Source organism: Stegostoma tigrinum, chromosome 15 (assembly GCF_030684315.1).
Source record: "Stegostoma tigrinum isolate sSteTig4 chromosome 15, sSteTig4.hap1, whole genome shotgun sequence".
NCBI classification, from domain to species: domain Eukaryota; kingdom Metazoa; phylum Chordata; class Chondrichthyes; order Orectolobiformes; family Stegostomatidae; genus Stegostoma; species Stegostoma tigrinum.
In genome coordinates, this window is record NC_081368.1 from 19,784,565 (window position 1) to 19,805,495 (window position 20,931).

General features: G+C 40.2%; 1 protein-coding gene across 3 annotated transcripts in view; it reads left to right on the plus strand.

The window, feature by feature from the left end:
- eda (ectodysplasin A) overlaps positions 1–20,931 on the plus strand; it is a 239,386-nt gene that overhangs the window by 205,878 nt on the left and 12,577 nt on the right. For 2 of the 3 annotated variants that reach the window (XM_059651274.1, XM_059651276.1), the window contains exons 5-7: positions 3,755–3,789; positions 8,976–9,027; positions 17,622–17,752. In XM_059651274.1, coding sequence (XP_059507257.1) covers positions 3,755–3,789; positions 8,976–9,027; positions 17,622–17,752 — 218 coding nt within the window. The remainder of the gene's footprint in view (positions 1–3,754; positions 3,790–8,975; positions 9,028–17,621; positions 17,753–20,931) is intronic. The other variant, XM_059651275.1, reaches the window with a different exon arrangement.

The window sequence follows — 20,931 nt, forward strand, 5'->3', positions numbered from 1 at the left end:
ATCCCATGTAGAATCCTAAGGGGCTGAATGGCCTACTTCCGTTCTTAATTTATATGTTTATATAATGTAACGGGGCTGGTTTAGTCCACAAAATCAATGGAGATTCTAGCTGAGAATGTGATTGGAAGTATATACTGTTTAATCTCACCAAGATCATAGATCTTGGAATGGCAGAATGAAATCAGATACAGTGCTATTCAAGGCTGGCAGGGGTCTTGGTATTTAGGGTCATTTCTGTGGACTAAGGTTAGATTTCAGAATGTTTCCAATGGGAATAACTTTCTTTAAAGAGCTTCATTGTGTTTGTATGAGAGAGAGCTACTTTGGAAAACCAGTCACTAGTTTCGACCTGATTTATACAGAACAACCTATGAAAGAAGGGCAAGTTAAATATGATGTGATTTTTGTGAAGGACACAGTGTTACAATTATTAGATTTTTTTATTGTAAACTTAATATCTTTTCACTTTGCTCTTCGAATTGTAGAAAAGTAGAAGACAGAAGGAGAAGGCTATTTGGCCCAACCCCACTGTACACTCTGTGTAACTCTACCTGGTCCTAACAGCTCCATAAAAAGTAGTAGATGGAATTGAGAAGGTTAGGGGACAATCTGATCAAAGCCTTGAAGTCTTTTCACCCCTTCATTCGTTCATGGAATGAGGCAATCACTGGCTAGGCAGCATTTATTGTCAATCCCTAATTGCCCAGGGAGCAGTTCAGTGTCTGCCTCATCACTGTGAGTCTGGGGTCACATGTAGGCCAGGCCATTCCCTCCCCTAAAGAACCAGATGGATTTTTCCCCAACAATCAATTCATGGTCATCATTAGATTCTTAAGTCTAGGTGTTTATTGAATTCAAATTCTGCAGCAGGATTTGACCCTGGGTCCCCAGAACATTATGTGGGTCTCTGGATTAACAGTACAGCGATAATACTACTAGGCCATCGCCTCCCCAGTATGTTAGGAGGAAGAAACAGGGCAGATAAAGACAATCTATTTCCTCCTGTTGGAAATTTGAGAACTACAGGGCATAACCTGAGAATTGGGGCCAGATTGTACAGCAGAGGTGTTATGAATCACTGACATACAAGGGTGGTAGATGTTTGGAACATTCTTGCACAAAACTGCAGTGGATGCGTTGTTAATTTTATATCAGAGATAGATAATTTCTCCTTAAGCAAAGGTGTTAAGGGAGATGGACCAAAAACAAGGTATATGGAGTTGTGCCACAGATCAGTCATGATCCCATTGAGTGGCATAGCGGGCTTGAGGGACTGAATGGCCTATTCATGTTCTTCTGCTTCTATGTTAAGCATTAAATTTCAGAATACATGAGCATATATTTATGAATTTGAGGAACCTCTTGTATTCTTTTCAATCCTTTTAAAGATTATGATTGAATCTACTTCCACTGCTTTTTTCATGTAACAACTCCCTGTCAAAATGAAGAAAGAACTCCTGATTCAGCCTATGATTTACCTGCCCGTAATTGTAAACCTGTGACTTCTTTATTAGTGACCCTGTATCACAGGAAGCATTTTTTTCTTGTTTGTTGTACAGTAACCATTCAGAATTTTGAGCACCTCTAACTTGCTGTTTCACATGCTGTGCTCTGAAGTGAACAGCCTCCCTTTCTCCGGTCACTTCTGGAGACAATCCGACAAAGTTCCTCTGTTCCCTGTCTAAGGCCTTGACATATTTGATGAAGTTTCCAAAATTAAAAAGGCTATTCTTACAGAGAGCTAATTGAAGTGCACATTGTCACATATTGGTGCCCAAGAAGTCAAACTCGGCTTATTTTCTGCTGAATTCTGTTGTCAAATTAAAAGACTTCTCACATGCTGTGTGATCTCTGACAAAATAACCTCTGACAGTTGAACAGTAACACGCTGTAGACATTAGACTTGGCATTCAAAATAATGTCAACTGCAAACCTGGCATAACACTTTGTTAAAGTTGCAATAACTGACAGCAGTCATAGTTGTTTAATGAGTATCTTTGCCATTTAAAGTTGGCAAGGTGATTTCAATTTGAATTTGCAGCATTATCATTTGTGCCTGTTAATTCATTGTGAAATTGCCATCTAACCACAAAGGAAGTTTCCAAGGCTGGATAACAACAAGTCAAGATTGTTCCCCCAGACAAGAACAAAAGACCTGGAAGCAGCAGTGGGCCATTAAGTGTCTTGGCCCTACATAACCATTCATTAAGGTCATGACAAATCTGATAACAACCATAACTTCATTCTCCTGACTACCCACATAACCTTTGACTCAGTTGTCAATCAAAAATAGATCTAAGTGAGCCATGATCTTCTGCACGAGGGTAATCTCTCACAACTGTACTAATGGTATCTTTAATTAACAGAGCTACACCACTGGCTTTTCCTCACTTCCCATCTTGCCAAAATGACAAATACGCTGAAATGTCTAAGTCCTCGCATTTGGTACCACATCCCTGAAATGGCTGTGAGGGCATACATACTTATTTCCATTTCTGAAGAAGGGTCCAGACCTGATACATCAGCTTTCCTGCTCCTCTGATGCTGATTGGCCTGCTGTATTCATTCAGGTCTATATCTTGTTATCCCATATTTATTTCCACGTGTTGCCGTCAATTCATCGGCCCAGCTGCAAACATTCAGGTATTGAATGTGAGAATTGAAGAGTTTGCGGGAAACCTGGATTATTCAGCTTTGCAACAAAACAACAAAGAAGCATTGTTCTGGACTAATGTAACAGAATAAACATTATCAAAATGATGAATTTAAAACATTATTTAAAATAAAATTCACATCCTCTTAAGATATGATTATTGTCTAAAGTGGTGAATTCCTAATATTGGGCTAGTATCATCCTTTCAAGTGATCAAACATAACATTAATTTCTGTGTTGAATAGTGGAGGCAATAGCATTAATTATTTATGAATCAAATTAATACTGTGAGGCTGTTTGAGGTCCTTGTGAATGGATAAACTAATTCCTTCAATCATACTTAATTTCTAAAATGAATTTTTAAAACTTGTTAACTGAATATATTGCTTTTTGCATTATCATTCAAGATCATATTCTTTTCCTCTGAGACACATTTCTGGCTGAATAAAGTGGAAATAATGTTAATTTGCTGCTGGTGAACAGGATTGGGTGGAGGGTTGTGGGGGGAGGTGCGGCCTGCACCTGCAGAAATTTGGGTGACCACCCCCACCCCCACCCCAGTCATCCACCCACACTTTGGTATATGTTGGCACTGGAATTTTGGTGGTGTCACCCAGTAGAACAGGAGTTGGGATGGTGAGTTGGAGTCTTGAAGGGACTAGACTATCAAAATCAGTGCCAGGGGAGTGCTTTTGCTCCTCCTGGCCTCTCAAAGGTAAATTCAGAGGGGAGATAAAGAAAACCCTCTGTTTGAATAGTCTTTTCTGTTTCTGGTCTTTACTTGGCAAGAGTTCACAGTGACTTCTTTCCTCAGACTGGGGCAAGGATTGCATTTGAACCCCAATGGAATCCTCTATCATACTGACATATTTGAAGAAAGTGTCAGTGAAAATTGGGAATGGCTGGCTATCAGCAGTAAATCACGGTGGGAATTTGAACTGCTTTAGTGTTCCATTTCCACTGGAAGAAAGTCAATCTCGGCAATAACATGAATACTTCAACAATATTAAGAATAAGCACACTAATTTCGGAGAGGACAATTCAAAGATATATTGCCAGTCGCAATTTTTATTTTCATTGCTGACTAACTTTATCTTTCAGGTACGTCAGACAAAGCTGCAGACAGTCGGCCACCAGTAAGTATGCAATGTTAACGTGTAATTATCGTGTATGTTTAGTTGGCTTTTACTCTAGAAGGAGAACATTGAGAAATTCAACCATTTATAAAGGTTTCTGAATTAATCTCCTTTGATTTTGGTGCAAGATAATTTAGAACAGCAGAGTTCTAAGAATTTAGCAGTGCTAGGCAATGACCACATCTAGACTCAGTCTCAAATTAAGTCCCTGGCTTTTCACTGAGAGGCACTTACAAGGTAAGCACATCAGATACATTTAAGACACTTCAACCTGCTTTTGCTACTCCTTTTTACTTACCAGGGCTACATCTCTTTGAAAATGGGTCTCAGATTGTCTGAAGTGATTGAGGCCTGCAATATATTGGGTGAGAGACCCATCGAAATCAGTCAGAACTCTATGTTAATTCAACTTTAATATTTTAACAAGGCAAATTGACTGTGATTCCAGATGTTATGAGGAAGTACAGATTGCAGCAAGAGAAGTGGAATGGTGACTCAGTGTTTAGCACAGCTGTCTCATGGTGCTGGGGACGAGGGTTCAATTCCAGAGATAGTAGGAACTGCAGATCCTGCTCCTCTGATGCTGCTTGGCCTGCTGTGTTCGTCTAGCTTCACACCTTGTTATCCCAGGATTAAGTTTCTGCCTGTGTGGAGTTTTCATTTTCCCACCCACCATGTCTGTTACTACTGGGTCCTCTGGTTTCTTCCCATTGCCCAAAGATGGGCAGGTTAGGTGGATTGGCCAGGGTAATTATGGGGATAGGCTGGGTCTGGATGGAATGCTCTTTGGAGGCAAAATGGCCACTTTGCACACTGTCAGGATTCTATTACAAAATGTAAAAAAAAATGAATGTCTCTTTGTAGTGATGATTAGATGGATCATAAAATGGTGAGAGGATAAGAGCACTGCAAAAGGATTAGGCCATTTGGCCCATTGAACCTGCTCCATTATTAATGTAGACCACGATTAATCATCTGCCTCCTGCCATTTGTTTCCCCCACTATCTATATATCACTTAATGTCATTATTAGCCAGAAAATTTCCAGCTTGAACATGTTCAATACTTGAGCTTCCAAAGCCCACCAAAGATTGACCTTCAAAATCCAAAGAATAAAATCCAAGTCATTTCCAGAAGACTGATAATTGTGGAATGTTCCACTTTTTCCAAGATTTGAAATGAGAAAATAGGAATATAACACACAAGAGGTTTACAGTCGAGAGGAGGGGTAACTTCTTCCCACAGAGACATGAGGATGTGAATGCATTTCCAGAGCTGAGGCAGGACCTATGTCAGCATTCAGTCTTAAATTGGATAAGAGATGGGGTCAGGGTTGGGTGGTGGTGAAGGAATTGCAGAGGTGGGGGCAAGGTAAGTACATCTTTTAAACTCGTGGAAGGCAAATGCTGGTATCAAATGCAGGGGTAGGGGGGGCGGTGGTGCAGAATGACTGTCCTATTGCAATTCAATTCAGGGCAGGGTAGTTCGTCTACCCTGTTCGTTCCACTTACCTGAGCTGGGAAGAGGTGTAGGCTTTCTCTAATGCATGCTCCCAGGCTGTGGCTTAGAGCCTGTGTGTGAGCACCAGCAGCTCCTCTTATTTTTTATAATGGGTCAGCACTTGCACAGAAGGGATGAAGCATGGCCTAGGAGTGGGTTACATTGCTACAGACCACACCAATGCTGAGAGAATCAATGGCTGATTCTGAGAGAAAAAACACAGCAGATGAAAATGTGGTGAGTTGTACAGACTAGAAAAGTGCCAGTGTGCTGAATGAGACCATCTCATTATGGGAATAGCCTTCAGGATTAAGGTGTCCCCAGGACCTACTCAAGCTAATAAAGAAAGCTGTGAGCGGGGTTGTTGGGCAATGGATGAAGATCTATTGGGAGTAAATGTTTCCCGTTTATCCTGAAGAATTCAACTGTAGGACGTTGTTTTGTCATTTTCTTCTGGTCAAGTTCCTGCCTCTTAGTTGGCCAAATTGTCAGCTAGGAAACCATCTGAGAAGTAGGTGTTGACAAACTGGGAAGGAGATCATAAATCGTGGGAGTAGCTGCAGAGATAAGTTTGTAAGCCAGAGTAATCATTCCGGCTCTTCATGGCCCACAAGCAGTGCTGTAAAGACACTTTTGCCATGTGTGAGGCATTTTTTACCTCCATTTTTCTGCTGGGATTCCTGCGTAAACACAGCCAACAGCAATTACAAAACATAATTGTTAAAATAGATGCATGCAATCTCCTGCAAAAGATTTCAGTGAGCAATATGTTGAGAAACTCCTTTGACAAAGGGTGTTTAGGATTTGGAATGCATGCTGGGCATTCAATAGAGATTCTTATTGGATAAATAGTTGAAGATGAATCATTTGTAGTGATGTAAGGAAACAATTGGGAGTGAGATTAACTGGATTGTTGTCACAAGAGTTGGAGTAGATTCAGTGGGTGAATGTAAAACAAGGAAAGGATTGAGGTCAGTGATATCACACTGTTAGTTGAATAACTTGTTGACCGCCACAATTTAAACACAAGTTTAAGCATTGTTCAGTGAGGATATAGAAGCCAACAGTTGCTCTTGGAACTGAACATCAGTATTTGCGAATTGTACTTTCCAGATTCTGGCTACCTGTACAATAGCTCTGGACAGTTCAGGGCACAGATCAGTGTGGAAAATCCCTCAGAAGCAGTGACTGGGGAGAGGATTTGGAACTACAAGGAGCTGTTAAGTTAGTGAAATAACTTAACACATGCATAGACATAGAGACACATGATTGGAAACTCAGAGGAGCGTGTTATACACTTACACAGTCGTACAGTACAGAAACAGACCCTTTGGACCAAACAGTCCGTGCTGACCACAGTACCCAAGCTAAAGTAGTCCCACCTGCCTGTGCTTGGCCCATATCCCTGCAAACATTTCTTATTCATGTACTTGTCCAAATGTCTTTTCAATGGTGTAGGCAGTATCCTCATCCACCACTTCATCTGGAAGTTCATTCCACACACGAACCACGCTGTGTAAAAAAAAATGCCCCCATATCCTTTTTAAATCTTTCTCCTCCCACCTTATAAAACTGCCCTCTTGTTTTGAACTCCCCCACCATAGGGAAAAGACATTTGCCATTCACCATATCTATAGCCTTTGTGATTTTAAAAAAACCTCAAAAGGTCACCCCTCAACCTCCTATGCTCCAGTGAAAAATGTCTCAAACTATCCAGCTTCTCCCTGTAATTCAAACCTTCCATTCTGCCAACATCTTGGTAAATCTTTTCCGAATCCTCTCCAGCTTGATAGTATCCTTCCTATCACAGGGTGACCAGAACTGAACACAGTATCCCAGAAGTTCTTAGCAACTTTTGAAGCAGAAGTTTGCCTCAAATGTGCAGTAGATGAAAGAGCTGGAGGGTAATGGTGGATCAGTAGTTGGGGGTATAGATAGTCTTATCAGGCATGTTTGTCTGAATCTTACCAGAATCAGCAAAGTGTTGTTTTTGCTGATTTCATGGAGGATTTCTGTCCGTGAGTCTTAGTGAGTTTTCTTGTGCTATCTTCCCAAACTTGCCTTATTAACTATGCACCGTACCCCGATGGCGAGTCAGACTTCATCTTGTTTCATTCGCTGCAGGCTGGCATATTCCAGGTGCCAGCACCATCTTTACAGGCCAGGTGTGCACCCAGTCAAGCATGTGCAGTCCGCAGCTGCCCTGGACGGTTCATGTCATTTACCCAAGACAAGTCAGATAGATGGTAATTGTCATCCAGTTTTGCTGATGGGGATCTGGAGGTCCTGCTCATGAAGATGGATTATGTGTGTTCACTACCCATGGAGAGTTCCCTGAAATGTTGATTGGTGGAGGTCAGTGGAGTTGATGGAGCTGCCAGTTAACGTTGCGGCTTTCATGTTGGTAATTCTCACCGACTGGTTTCTGTGCAGCTGCTGGGAGAACGGGAAGCCATTTATCATTAAGGCAAGATGATGTAATGATCTGATGCTAGTTCTTGCTAACACTTGCAAATAGGCCACTCGCTGTTCACTAAGGAGAAACTCATCTCACCATTCTACATTTGATTGGAAAATGGGACTTTATACTCTCAATGGTGGGAAAGCATCTTACTTCCGATCTCACGTGATTGTTCAGAATTTCTCACCAATCCCTGCATCGTTTAGAGATTGGGAAGATTTCCATGTACTGTTTCTGAACAGAGAAGTGGGGTGAATTATCCTGGGTGTCCAATAATCACTGCTATCCCATGACCTCCTTGCCAGTGGTATTATCAGATTTATCACCAGATATTAGATGTGGATATGGTTTTGGTGAAATCATACATCAGCAAGAGTCAGTGCCATCAGTAGGAAGTGGGATTCAAGAATCAAAGTGAATTCTGTAAATGTATTGATTTTATGACCTTCATTCAGATGGCAGGTCAGCTTTTAAAGAATTGCACTTAGTGAACTAGAGTGCATCATGAAACATAGTGATGATTTTGCATGGTCATGGATCCATTGGCAAAATATAGTAGCTAAAGCTATTTGGGCCCTTAGGCTTGTGCAATTCAAGGAGATATGGCTGATTGTATTTTAACTCCATCTACTTTCCTTGATTTCCGAATCTTTAATGAACATGCTTGTTGATTCTGACAAATATTGAAAATCTAACATTCAGTGTATGAAGCTGGAGTTAGGAGAACATTCCCAGTGCAGTTATTTTACTACAGCATTGTGTGCATTGTACATTATCAGATGCAAATTTCTGACCAGTGTTCTAAACAGGCCGTGCAGAAATCATGCTATAACTTTGAGACAAGGAAAACATTGTGAAAATCTGAAACATGAGATACAAGCACAAAGTACTGGAAATACGCAGTGGTTTATTAGCACCTAAAATAAAAGATTAGCTTTTCATTAGTATTCTGTTGCCAGAAAATATCGAATGAACTGATGGTGTGGTAGTCCTTTGAGTTAACGCATTGTAGTTGAACATAACCCAGATATTAGCCCTGAGAAATACAGGTGAATGTTCCTGTTTGCAGTACTAATTAGTCCATTGTTCATTTTCATTTTTATCAACTTTATCTTAAATGATTTGATGTTTTATGTGAGGCTGTCATTACAACTCTTAGTGTTAATGTTCTTGGTTCATTCGCTGGTTTGCTATTCCACGTGTAATATTTGCATTATTGCTTGCAGATGGCAGTAGTGCACCTCCAGGGGCATGATTCAGTCATTCAAGTCAAACAAGGTAAGATTTAAATTCAAGAAATTATCAACAATGTTCATATTTTAAAGGCATTATAAAAGCTGCCAGTTCAGTGTTAATCATCTCTTTTTGCATTATATGATTTAAAACGATATAACCCTAGTGACTTTTCATCAAATGGCTCCAGCATAGGAGGTCATTCCAGCTGTTAAGTCCCTGTTGCTTTCTGCAGGATCAATCCTGCTTGTCCTAAACATCACCATTTCCCCATAGCCCTGTGCATTCCAGATAACTACCTAACTTCATGAAAATGTTTCTCCTCACTTCACCTGTATTTGAATTTGCTATTCACCTGTTAATTCTGTGTTCTCTCGTTCTCAATCCTTCTTGAAATGTAAATAGTTAGTCCTGATGTACTGTCTAAAGCCTTGATAATCATAGAGAAGGTTTACAAATTTCTCTACTCTATTTTCCACTTTTCTATGCTAAGGTGAACATCGTTAGCTTCATCCATCTGTCCAAATAGTGCCTCATCCCTGAACCGATTCCAGTGTATATTTGCACTCTTTCTAAGGCTATCCTATTCTTCCTTCAGTGTGATATCCAAAACTCCGCAATACTCCACTCACAGCCAAACTAGTGTTTGATAAAGGTTTACCCATACTTCCTTGCTTTTTTAAAAATCTTCTCCAAAACCACCTTTCTGGCCAAAGTTTTGTCATCTCTTAATGTCCACTAACAACCCCAGTACTTACCAAATTCTGTTTCTGAAGCCTACAAGAAGATTTTTATTTCCATTAGAGTTGCAAAATGCATGCAAGCGTTTGTTTGAATATTGCTGTTCAGGTTATTATGTTATGGCTGCATGTAAATCAATTGAACTTCTATCATCAGGACAGTACCCCTTCATTCATGTACAATTTAATATAAAATGTAAATGAGGTATTTCATAAGTAGAGATTTAAATAACATATATTTTCTATTGCTTTGGTGTGAAAGGTAAGTTTTTTTTAAAACATCTATGAAAAATCTGCATTTGTTACTCAACTGAATTAAGCTTCTAAAAAAGTCCTGTGGTTAGCAATTAATCATATTGGGAACATGGAACCTTCTTCAGCTGCTGGAAGAACCAGGCTACTGTCTGGAAGTAGAGGCTCCAAATGGCAGCAGACAAGACAGTCCTGCTTCTCCAAAATAGTCTACTCAGAGGCACACAGTTTTCTCGGAATCCTGCATCATTCCATTAAGACAGCAGAAGATGGCTTGCTCCACTGCTCCTGTAGGTGATGGTCTCAGCATCCATTGTTCTTGGTGACCCAAGAGGTTTGAAAGATGTCGAGTCCTCAATGGAGACTGCCAACCCAGGCTAGGAATCTCAAAAGGCGAGCCAAAGGATTTCTGGTGCCCAATAGCAGAGACCTGGCCCCCGGGTTAAAAACTCCAGCCTACCCTGGACTATGCCATATTTCCTTGCACTTAGCAAAAATATCACTGGGAAATATCCTAATTTTTTTATTTCTTCACATATGCCAAATGAGAAAGCAATTAATTAAAGAAATTAAGAATAAAAATGATTCATTGTTTCCATTGACTGTTAAATCCACCATAAGGCAATTTTTCTTGCATACCGACTCTCAGATATACCTCCAGTATCCACAGGGATATGGGTACCATAGCTTAAAGGCATCTCCTTTCAGAAGTTCATGTGGAAAAGCTGTTTGGACAGGCCCAACACAGGTCAATATGGAGAGATTACCCTCACTTAGTTCTGTCCTTATCAGTCCTTACCTATTCATACAATTTTCTGCTATACTTGGTCTCTGCTCTAATTGCTGCCCTTTAGTAAAATTATTCTCCTACTCAGACATATCATCAGCTTCATACGTATATTTCCAAGACCATGCAAAAACCCGTGCACCTCCTGTGTAACAGTGTCTTTCTCGTTATTGTGCTTCGCTGGAAGTCACCTTGGATGAGCTGCATTTTTCTCTAGTTAAACACTTGGAAGATTCAGATACTACTTTTGAGAACTATTCTCCTGCTGTTAATCCACCCCACTCCCCAACTACTCTCTCAGGCTTGAAGTCAATAGACTTTTCTAATCTCCATGTGCCATGAAACACCAAGAACGTGACTTCAACCTAATGAATGCCCTGACAAGAATGCCATGCACTTTTCTTACGTAGTAAATCATTCCTAACTTACAACTCTTGCGTCACCTATTTGAAGCCTTTTCTCAGCTCATCTGCTGCTGGGACATTAATCGTCACAACCAGCCTTGACTATTTCAATGTTGTTCTGGATGGCCATCTATCTTCCACACTCCATCAACATCAGCACATCTACACTGGCACACAATGTTGCCAGTATTGTGCCCCATACAAGGTCTCATCAAGGTCAATGTTGACCGGCATAGGCTCTCGATTCCCTCAAGGCCTTCAAACGACCAGTTTTATTGCCATGTTGAAATCAATACATGCTTTGAACCCTCACTATTTCTGGTATCTCCTTTAGCCAACAACCTCTCCTGAGATCATTTTGCTTCAGTTCTGTTCTTTTTCCCCCTGAATCCTTCTACTGCTCTACCTCTTAAGACCTTCTTTCAAACCCCCTTCCTCAAATAAATCTTCAGTCACCTCACTGTAGATCACCATCTTTGATTTGTTGCCTATTATCTTGATTGGGCCTTGTAAAGTGTGTTTGCAACATTATTGAACATAAAAAAATGCCGTATATTATGCAACTTGAGATTGACAAGGATAGTTTTCGGAATGAGAAACTTCAGTTATGATGTAGGTGAAAGAAACTAGGACTGCTCTCCCTGGAGAGAATAAAAGTTGAGGAGAAGATTTGATAGAAGCTTTCAAAATCATGAGCAGGCTGGACAAACTTTTTCCACACAGCGAGTATTTGAGATATGGGATGTCCTGCCTGAGAGTGTGCTGTAGGCAGGTTCAATCAAACATTCGAGAGGGCATTACATGGTTGCCTGGATAGAAATGATGTGCAAGAATATTGGGGAAAAGACAGGAGATTAGTTCTAGGTAATAGAAGTGGGCAGGAATGAATAGCCTCCTTCCACACCATAACAATTCTATAATTTATCCTAACGAACCCATTGTCTGAATATTGAACTTGGAAAAATTTTAATTTAAAGGTTTTCCTCTAGATCTCCATTTAAAGTTTTTGAGAAGATTTGAAGGTTGTGGATGAGGTTTTAGACTTGATCACCAAACCAGTGGGTTTGGTTGCAGACATGTCGGCACCCTGCTCTGTCTTGCTGAAGTCCCCTGACCCAACACCACAGTTAGAGAACCAGATCAAGCAAACCTTGAAGAAATTATGCAACTAGGGGCAATCAGCAAGACAGACTATAAAAAAATAAAGCCAGAGGGATCCACCACACCTCACTTCTATGGACTCCCAAGCCAGGGGTCCACCTCAGACCCATTGTCTCTCTATCAGGCACACCAACGTAGAGACTAGCCAAAGAACTATAACGGAAACTGAAGTCCTCAGTAGACAACAGTACCCACTCAATCACTCCTCCCAGAAATTGCTCAACACCATCAAGGACACCAGGATAAATGAGGACGAGATAACAAAATCCTTCAACATAATAGCACTATTTACATCCATAATCATCGGTCTAACCAAAGAGACAATTGTCACACTGTTGGACAGATCAGGAAGGCAGGCACCTCATGACACCAACAGCATCAACAAGGACAGCAGCCTGAAACTGCTGGATCTGTGCCTCACAACCCACTTCACCTTCCACAAGCGTATATTCAAACCAATCAACAGAGCACCAATGGGATCCCCAATATCAGGACTGAGTGTAGAAGCAGTAATGTAAAGGTTAGACCAGACAGCACTCCGCACTATATAACTCAAACTCTGGGTCTGCTAGGTAAATAACACCTTCATGATTATCAGATGAACAAGACGAGAACAAACCTACCGACACATAAGCAACATCCTCATCGAAATAAAACCCACAAAAGAGGAAGAGAACAATAACCGACCACCATTCCTAGACATAATGAGACATAAGAATCACAGGGAACTCCAGACTAACGTATACAGAAAGACCACACGCGAGGACCAGATACCTAATTACACCTGAAACACCCATAAATGGAGCTGCATCAGACGTTATTCAAACACACTAAAGCAGTGTGGAATTGCACAAAACAGAACAGGAGCACTTATACAGAACTTTAAAAAGGAATGGATACCCAAAAAGCACAATCTACTATTATCTCCACAACAAACCTCAACGAGAAGACACAACACGTCACCCTACTATACATCAAAGATGACCACAAGACTATTCAGACCCTTAGGTATCAGGGTCGCCCACAAACGAATCAACACCTGTGACAGCTACTGATGAACATAAACTATCCCATGCCCACAACCAATAAAACTGATGTAATATTCAAAATACCATGCAAGGACTGTGAGAAGCTTTATATCGGCCAAACTGGAAGAAAGCTGATAATAAAAATACATGAACACCAACTAGCCACCAAGAGTCACAGCTAATTCTCACTGGCCTCAGTTCACAAAGACAAAGAAGAACACAAATTCAACCAGGACAACACGTCCATAATAGCATGAGCCAAACAGAGACATGCCAGGGAATTCCTGGAGGCCAGGCTTTCCAACCAGAACTCCATCAGCAAACATATTGAACTGGATCTGATATACAAACCACAGAAAAACAGAACCAGAAGTCATGCCAACCACCCCAGCAAACTGAGACATATAAATAACAAGCAGGACAGAACACTAACACATCACCAGAGGCGCACTGACGATGTTACCCAGCAGGCTGATGCAATGTCTGCAACTAAACCCACTGGCTCAGTGAGCATGTCTACAACCACAGATCTCCATTCTCCTGAACAATTAAAAAAGAATCTATACTGATATGTCCAGTTGATGCTTATGTTCCAATTGCAATAAATCTGTCAACAAAAGGTATCAGATGATCTGATGACAAATTGATCTCCTTAAACCAGTTAGCGACTGCTGAGTAAATAAAAGTTATTTTTGCAGCTGATGTAAAATGGTTGCAGTGCTAATCAGACTTATAGGATTTAAAACCTGGCTACTGTAGACAGCGTGGTAAATTTCTTGTGTTTTTTCACTTGTCAAAAATAAATCCTGACTGAATGATTGCATTCACCATTTATCCAACTGAATCTGAAGAGGGTGGGGATTAGAGACGAGGGTAGAGACCGTAGATTTTGCAGTCTGAGTTGGAAGCCCAGGTAAAATGCAAAATGCTGTGGAGGTTTGAAATCTGAAATAAGAACAGAAAATGCTGAGGATGCTCAATAGCTAGGTTCCCTCTAATTTCTCAAGCCACTGCATGGAACCCTGCAAGCTTTCTGTGGCAGGGTTGGGAGAAACTGGAAAAGAATGTTACAGTAAGACAGTTGGCATGCTTAGACCTTCAGAATGAAGCTCAGACAGAACGAGTAGTCGGATCTTGAATACAATGCTTGAGAGTGGAATGGTGGCCAGTTCAATGGAGGCATTTCAGTCGCATTTCATTTGTATTATGTGAAAGGAAAAACACACAAGGCTGTGGGGAGAAGGCAAGAAGAGAAGTATGTAAATGGATTTGTCAGAGAACTGATTCAGGCATGATATACCAAATGCAAAAGCAGAAATTGCTGGAAGAGCTCAGCAAGCCTAGCAGCATCTATGAAGAGAAATCAGAGTTAATGTTTTAGGCGTGGTGACCTTTCTCAGAATGGGCCTGAGAAAGGGTCACTCATCCCGAAACATTAACTCTGATTTCTTTTCACAGATGCTGCCTGACCAGCTGAGCTATTCCACCCACTTCCCTTTTAGTTTCTGATTTTCAGCATTTGCAGTTCTTTCGGTTTTTATGACACACCAAATGATGCCATTCGGTGCTGCAGCCATTCCATGGTTGAACGTGCCTCTGCTATGCTCCAGTCCCTTCATCTATTTCTTGGTATAAGGTGGTATTTATTAAATTCACTGAAGATTGAGAAGTGTGATGCAGAAGAGGCTGAGACAGATCAGCCGTTTGGCACCTTTAGCTAAAAATAGATGCAAATATTTCATTCTTACCTTTTGCACTAATGTGTTGGCATCCCCCATCATTGAAGATGGGAATATGTTTGCAACATCCTCCTTCTGTTAGTGTGTAATGATTCACCAACATTCATAACAGGATGTGGCAGGACTTTGGAGCTTAGATCTATCGATTGTGTATGGGATCACTTAGCCCTGCCTGTTGCAAACTGCTTCCATTGTTTTGACACACAAGCGTTGTAACTTCTCCAGGTTGACACCTCATTCTTAGATACACCTGGTGCTGCTCCTGGTATGCCCTCCCTCATTTCTCATCCTGACTGAATGGTAATTGAAGTATGGGAGACACGGCTGACCATGAGATTACAGGTTGTGATTGAGTAAAATTTTGCTTTTGTTGATGGCCCACAGTGCTTCATGAATGCTGGTTTTGAGTTATTAGATCTATTTAAAGTCTGTTACATTTATCATGTTGGTAATGCCACACAACATAATGGGCAATATCATCAAAGTGAAGATGGAAGTTCACCAGAATAAGAATGTGCGGTGGTTGTTCCTACAAATATCATCATGACGGATGCATCTGCAGCAGGTAGATTTGTGAGGATGTGGTCAACTAAGTATTTCCCTCCTTTTGGTTCCCCTGTCACTTGGCACAGATCCTGCCTCGTAGATATGCCCTGTAGTGGTGCTACCGAGCCACTCTTAGTGATGGACTTTGAAGTTGTGCTGTTACGATGTTCAATGCTTCTTCCAATTGGTGTTCAACATGGAGGAGTCCTGACAAATTAGCCAGGGGAGGCAGTAAGTGGAAACCAGCAGGATGTTTTCTTTTCAAGTTTTACCAGATGTCATTCAACTAGATGCGATCCAGAGTCAATATTGAGAACTCCCAAGGCAATGCCTTCCTTCCTGTATACTGCTATGCTGCCAGGTCTGGTAGGTCTGACTTTGCCATGGGATAGGACATACCCAGACATAGTGACGGCAGGGTCTGGAACATTGTGTGTAAGTTAAGATATAGTAAATGTGACTATGCCAAGTTGTTGCTTGATTAGTCTAAGGAACAGCTCACCCAATTTTGGCACAAGCCCACAGATACAAGCGAAGAGGACCTTACAGAGTTGACAGGACTTTGTTTCATATTGTCATTTCTGGTCCCTCGGTCCTTTCCAGTGGCCTGTGCGTTTTCCACAGATGCTGCTACCTTACTGAGTGTTTCTACTGTTTGCTCGATCTTAAACTCTATGGTTGATTGGCAAAAAAAAACTGACTGTGATCTCTCATTACAACATGTCTTCTAAATCAAGTGATAACATTAACAAGATTTTTAGATGTGACTATAAGTTGCAAATCGGCAATACCCAAATGACTGTTGAAAAATAAACTTTGAACAAACCAATATTTTAGTATGGTGGTTATTCTATTCATATTCACCTAGTCGGTTCTGGAAAAGCAATGGAGGGAATTACCTTTCCAAAGCCATTTAAAAGTCAAGAAATTAAAAGCTTGAGCCAGCTGATCAAATCAAAATGACATGTTTTTTAAAGTGTTTGCCAGATAACTACTAAATCATTCTGGCATGTTTCAGTTTCCAAAAGTAATCCTAAAGTAATCATACAGACCACAAAACGTTGACTGATGTGACAGAAAAAAGTTTATTTTTATTATACCCGATTAATTTTCTTGTTTTAATCTGCTGAACGACCAAAAAAAAAATAAGTAACCATTGCTTTTGACAGTATGTCGAAAACTGGGCTTAACAATATATTGAGGGAAGTCCTTTAATCTTTCATCATATTTGTACAGGATTTAAAAGGCAGTTGAAGTTTAGTTTAGAGCCAAAGCAGCAAAGTGATAAGGTGTAGTAAGAACTGCTGATGTTGGAGTCAGAGATAACACAGTGTAGAGCTGGAGGAACACAGCAGGCCAGGCAGCATCATAGGAGCAGGAAAGCTGACATTTCAGATCGGGACCCTTCTTCAGAAAAATGTTAGGGTGTAACTGATTTACTAAGGGAGTCAAAGAGTTATTTTTACACATCTGTTTGAACCGTGCAGATTTGCTGTTTGAAAATTAACTAAAATCAATGGATTTCAACTTAGTACTTTCATTTCAGGAAACTTGTCAAATCCAGGTTGGACTCAAAAGGATACCAGTTTCTTCGCAGGAATTGTATTTTGTTTGAATAAGTGCAAATCAATTCTTAAATAGCTCGGGGAAAAACAATAAAACTGTCATTGTGCACTAATTCACAACCTCACACTCAAAATAATCTACAGAAAGAGCATCAATACTGAAAGTGATATTATTTAGGAGAATTAGATACTCTGTTCTTATTTAATGTTGGACATAGATACGTGCATTTCAAGTAAGGGACAATTGCATTTTAATTTAAAATGAAGATGTGGTGAAATTTACAGGAATTGAAGTGCTGTTCATCATTGAAACAATGAGAATGTGTGTGTGTGTGTGTGAGCTGTTTGTGTTTTTTTGCTGTAGAACTTCTCTGAATATTTTTCCATATATTGAGTGACTGCCCTTCTCACGCTGAGATCTCATAGGTGGTGTTCTGGCTGACTGGGTCCGATCTTCACTGAGCCACAAGGTCTTCCGGTTGCACAGCCGAAGTGGACAGCTGGAGGTACTCGTGGATGGCACCTACTTCATCTATAGTCAGGTAGAAGTGAGTACGGTCTTGTCCCTAATGACTAGCTGCTGGGACGTGGTGGGTAGTTGTTGCTTGGTACCTGTTATCCAGCTGTCAAAATCATTAGTTCCTAATAAATGATGAGCCACAGTCAATTCAAAACAAAGAAATTGGATCCTGTGGTTCTGTACAAACACACCAATTTTGAAACAATCATCGCTGTTGCCTCTGAAAGCATTTTTTACTCCGAAACCCTCAATCAGCCCATACTTGCACATCTCAGAATCTCTAACATTACACCCTTGCACTTAATGAACAATCCCAAGTGTGCTACGGATTCTGGTAATGACCCATTTAAGATTATTAGTTGGGATTACATTGTAGCTCACTTTGCTAGTGAGAAGCTACGTATATCTATAAACATGAAAATACTGTCTCCTGGAAACTTGTACATGTCTTAAGTTTAAACCTGGGCAGTTATAGCAAATCAAGGGGTGGAGTCAAGGCAAGAAAATAAAATAGTAATTTGGGAAATCAGGATCATAGAATGGCAAGAAGGAACTTGGAAAATAAAGCTAATTAAAGAAGAGTGAGTAGTCTGTAGGCTCCCTAACAGTAGCTGCAATATAGGCTGAACTATACAACTCAATATTATGTGCTATGTGAAAGGGTCAGAAACAATATGGGTGATTTTACTGTTTATATCAACGAGAAATTTGGATTGGTAGAGTAACCTGGATGAGGAAGGAAGAATTCTGAGGAAGAGTCACCTGATCTGAAACTTTTCCTCTGATCTGCCCTCCCAAATGCTGGCAGACCTGCTGAGCTTTTTCAGCAACTTCTGTTTGTGTTTGTGCAAGATATACTATTCTGGTTATTATGGAAGATGACAGAACTAATTAGTGATGGCAGAGCAGAGGAACGAACCATAATTATGATTGAAAAATACATGACAAGTATGATTGAAATTTCTGTTCAGTTTGAATGGGAGAACGTTGGGTCTAAGACTAGGTTTTAAATTTAAATAAGTGAGCTGTGTTGGCATGTAAGCTGAGCTAGCAGAAGTGAACTGGGATATTGAGCAAAGGAGTAGATCAATAAGGAAGCATGGCAGAGTTTTAAGTTGATAACTCAGAATGCTCATAATAAATATATTCGGACTATTAAAAAAGTTCTAAGCGGAGGACCCACATGATGGTTAACTAAAGAAGTCAACAAAAGCATCAAACTTAGTCAAAAAAAGAGACAACTGTACTGGAGAAGATCAGTTGATTAGACAGCGTATAAAGAGCAGCAGAGAATTGCTAGAAGTTTGCGCAGAAGAACGAAATTAAAGCACAAGAGGATGCAAGCTGGAAATGTAAAATGGATAGTAAGAGTTTATACAGGTACTTAAAAGGAAAAGAGTAAGTAAAGTGAGTGTTGCTCCTCTAGAGATTGAGAATGGGGAGTTAACAGTGAATAATAAGGAAATGGCCAAGAAATGAGCAAATACTTAGCTTCTATTTTCATTTTGTATTCTTATGGGGACAATTTCCAATGTCCCAGTATTTTGTTTTCTAATCTTCACCTTTTCTGGGAAGAATTGAGCTTTTAGTAATTACTTTTCAATAAAAACATATGTTAGCTTTTGTTTCCATTTTTTTGTCCATTGTTTTTACGATCCTACAAAAGCAAATACTGCAGATGCCGGAAATCTAAAATCAAACCACAAAATGCTGGAAATACTTAGCAGGTTCAGCACTTTCTGTGGAGAGGGACAGTGCTAATGTATCAGGTTGATAACAACCCTTCATCCGAACCGAAAAAATATTTGAAATGTTCCACCTGTTTCTCTCTGCAGGTGCTGCCAGTCCATGCAGATAGTCTCCCCAAGCAGATTTTGCCACTTTAATTAATAAGGGAGGCCTTCACCATCAGTCCTTTCTTATATCACTTATGATTGTAAGAACATTCAGTTTCCAAGCCTTTATTTTCCCAACAATAACTCACATTCATATACCCCTCATTAACATAGTAAAATGTCCAACTGGGCAAGAATGTTGTCAAATAAGGTACGGCACCAAGCTTCATTAGCAGGTAATAGAACAGATAACTAAAAGCTGAGTTAAAAAGGTAGGGCTAAGTAATTTCTTAAAGTTAAGGTTAGGTTTCAAGAGAGGTAGAGAGTTTCAGGAAGGGAATTCCAGAGCTAGGAGCTGAAGGCACAGCTGAAGGTTACGCAGTGATCACAACTGGAGATTCTCCCCTGCTGTTGTCAGACTTTTAATGCATCTCTCAAATTTCAAATCTAATATTGATCTTACTTTACAGCCACAACTTTGGATTCTTTGCTCTGTTCAGTCACCCTATGATCATTGTATGTTATGATCTGCCTGTATTGCACACAAAGCAAAACTTTTCACTGTATTTAGGTATATGTGACAATGATAAATCAAATCAAAGATACAATAGCATCTAAAACTGGAGGAATGCTGATATCTGCGGGCTTTTTTTGGGGTGTTGCAGAGATAGAGAAAAGCAAACCCATGGATTGATTTGAAAATGAGGATAAAAAAAATCTAAAGTGAAGCATTGTTTCAATGGAATTCAGTGTAGGTCAACTTTGGTTAGAGTGGACTTGTTACAGGCAACAATTACTGTTTTTCAAAGTAACAAAGTATCTAGGCCCGAAACATCAGCTTTTATGCTCCTGAGATGCTGCTTGGCCTGCTGTGTTCATCCAGCTTCACACTTTGTTATCTTGGATTTTCCAACATCTGCAGTTCCCATTATCACTGTTTTCCAAAGTGCCTGATTTGAGTAATTGGATTGGCACCACAAGTAATCAGTGGGGAACAGCAGAACGCTGGGTCTCCATTCAGAAGTTTACAACGTAAGAATTTTTAAATTTATCATGAATTGCAATCTCTGAAGATTGTTTCTTGAAAACTGGTTGTCAGCCAGCAGCTTGAGAATCTATTTCAATAGTCAGCATCCTCCTCATTCATCCTGTTTTTAAACCAAGCCCTGAAGCTTTGTCATGGCACACATTTGAAGTAGGTAGGGCTTGAACCTGGATTTTACAGCTCTGAGTTAGAGATGCTTCTGTTGTGCCACAAGAGCCCTCTTCCTCCCTGTTCACTCTCCTGTCACCTTATTGACTTCAGCAGTGAAACCATCTCCCAGAGAGTGCAAGCAAATTATTTGTCTATTTTACCTTGCTTTTTTAAAAA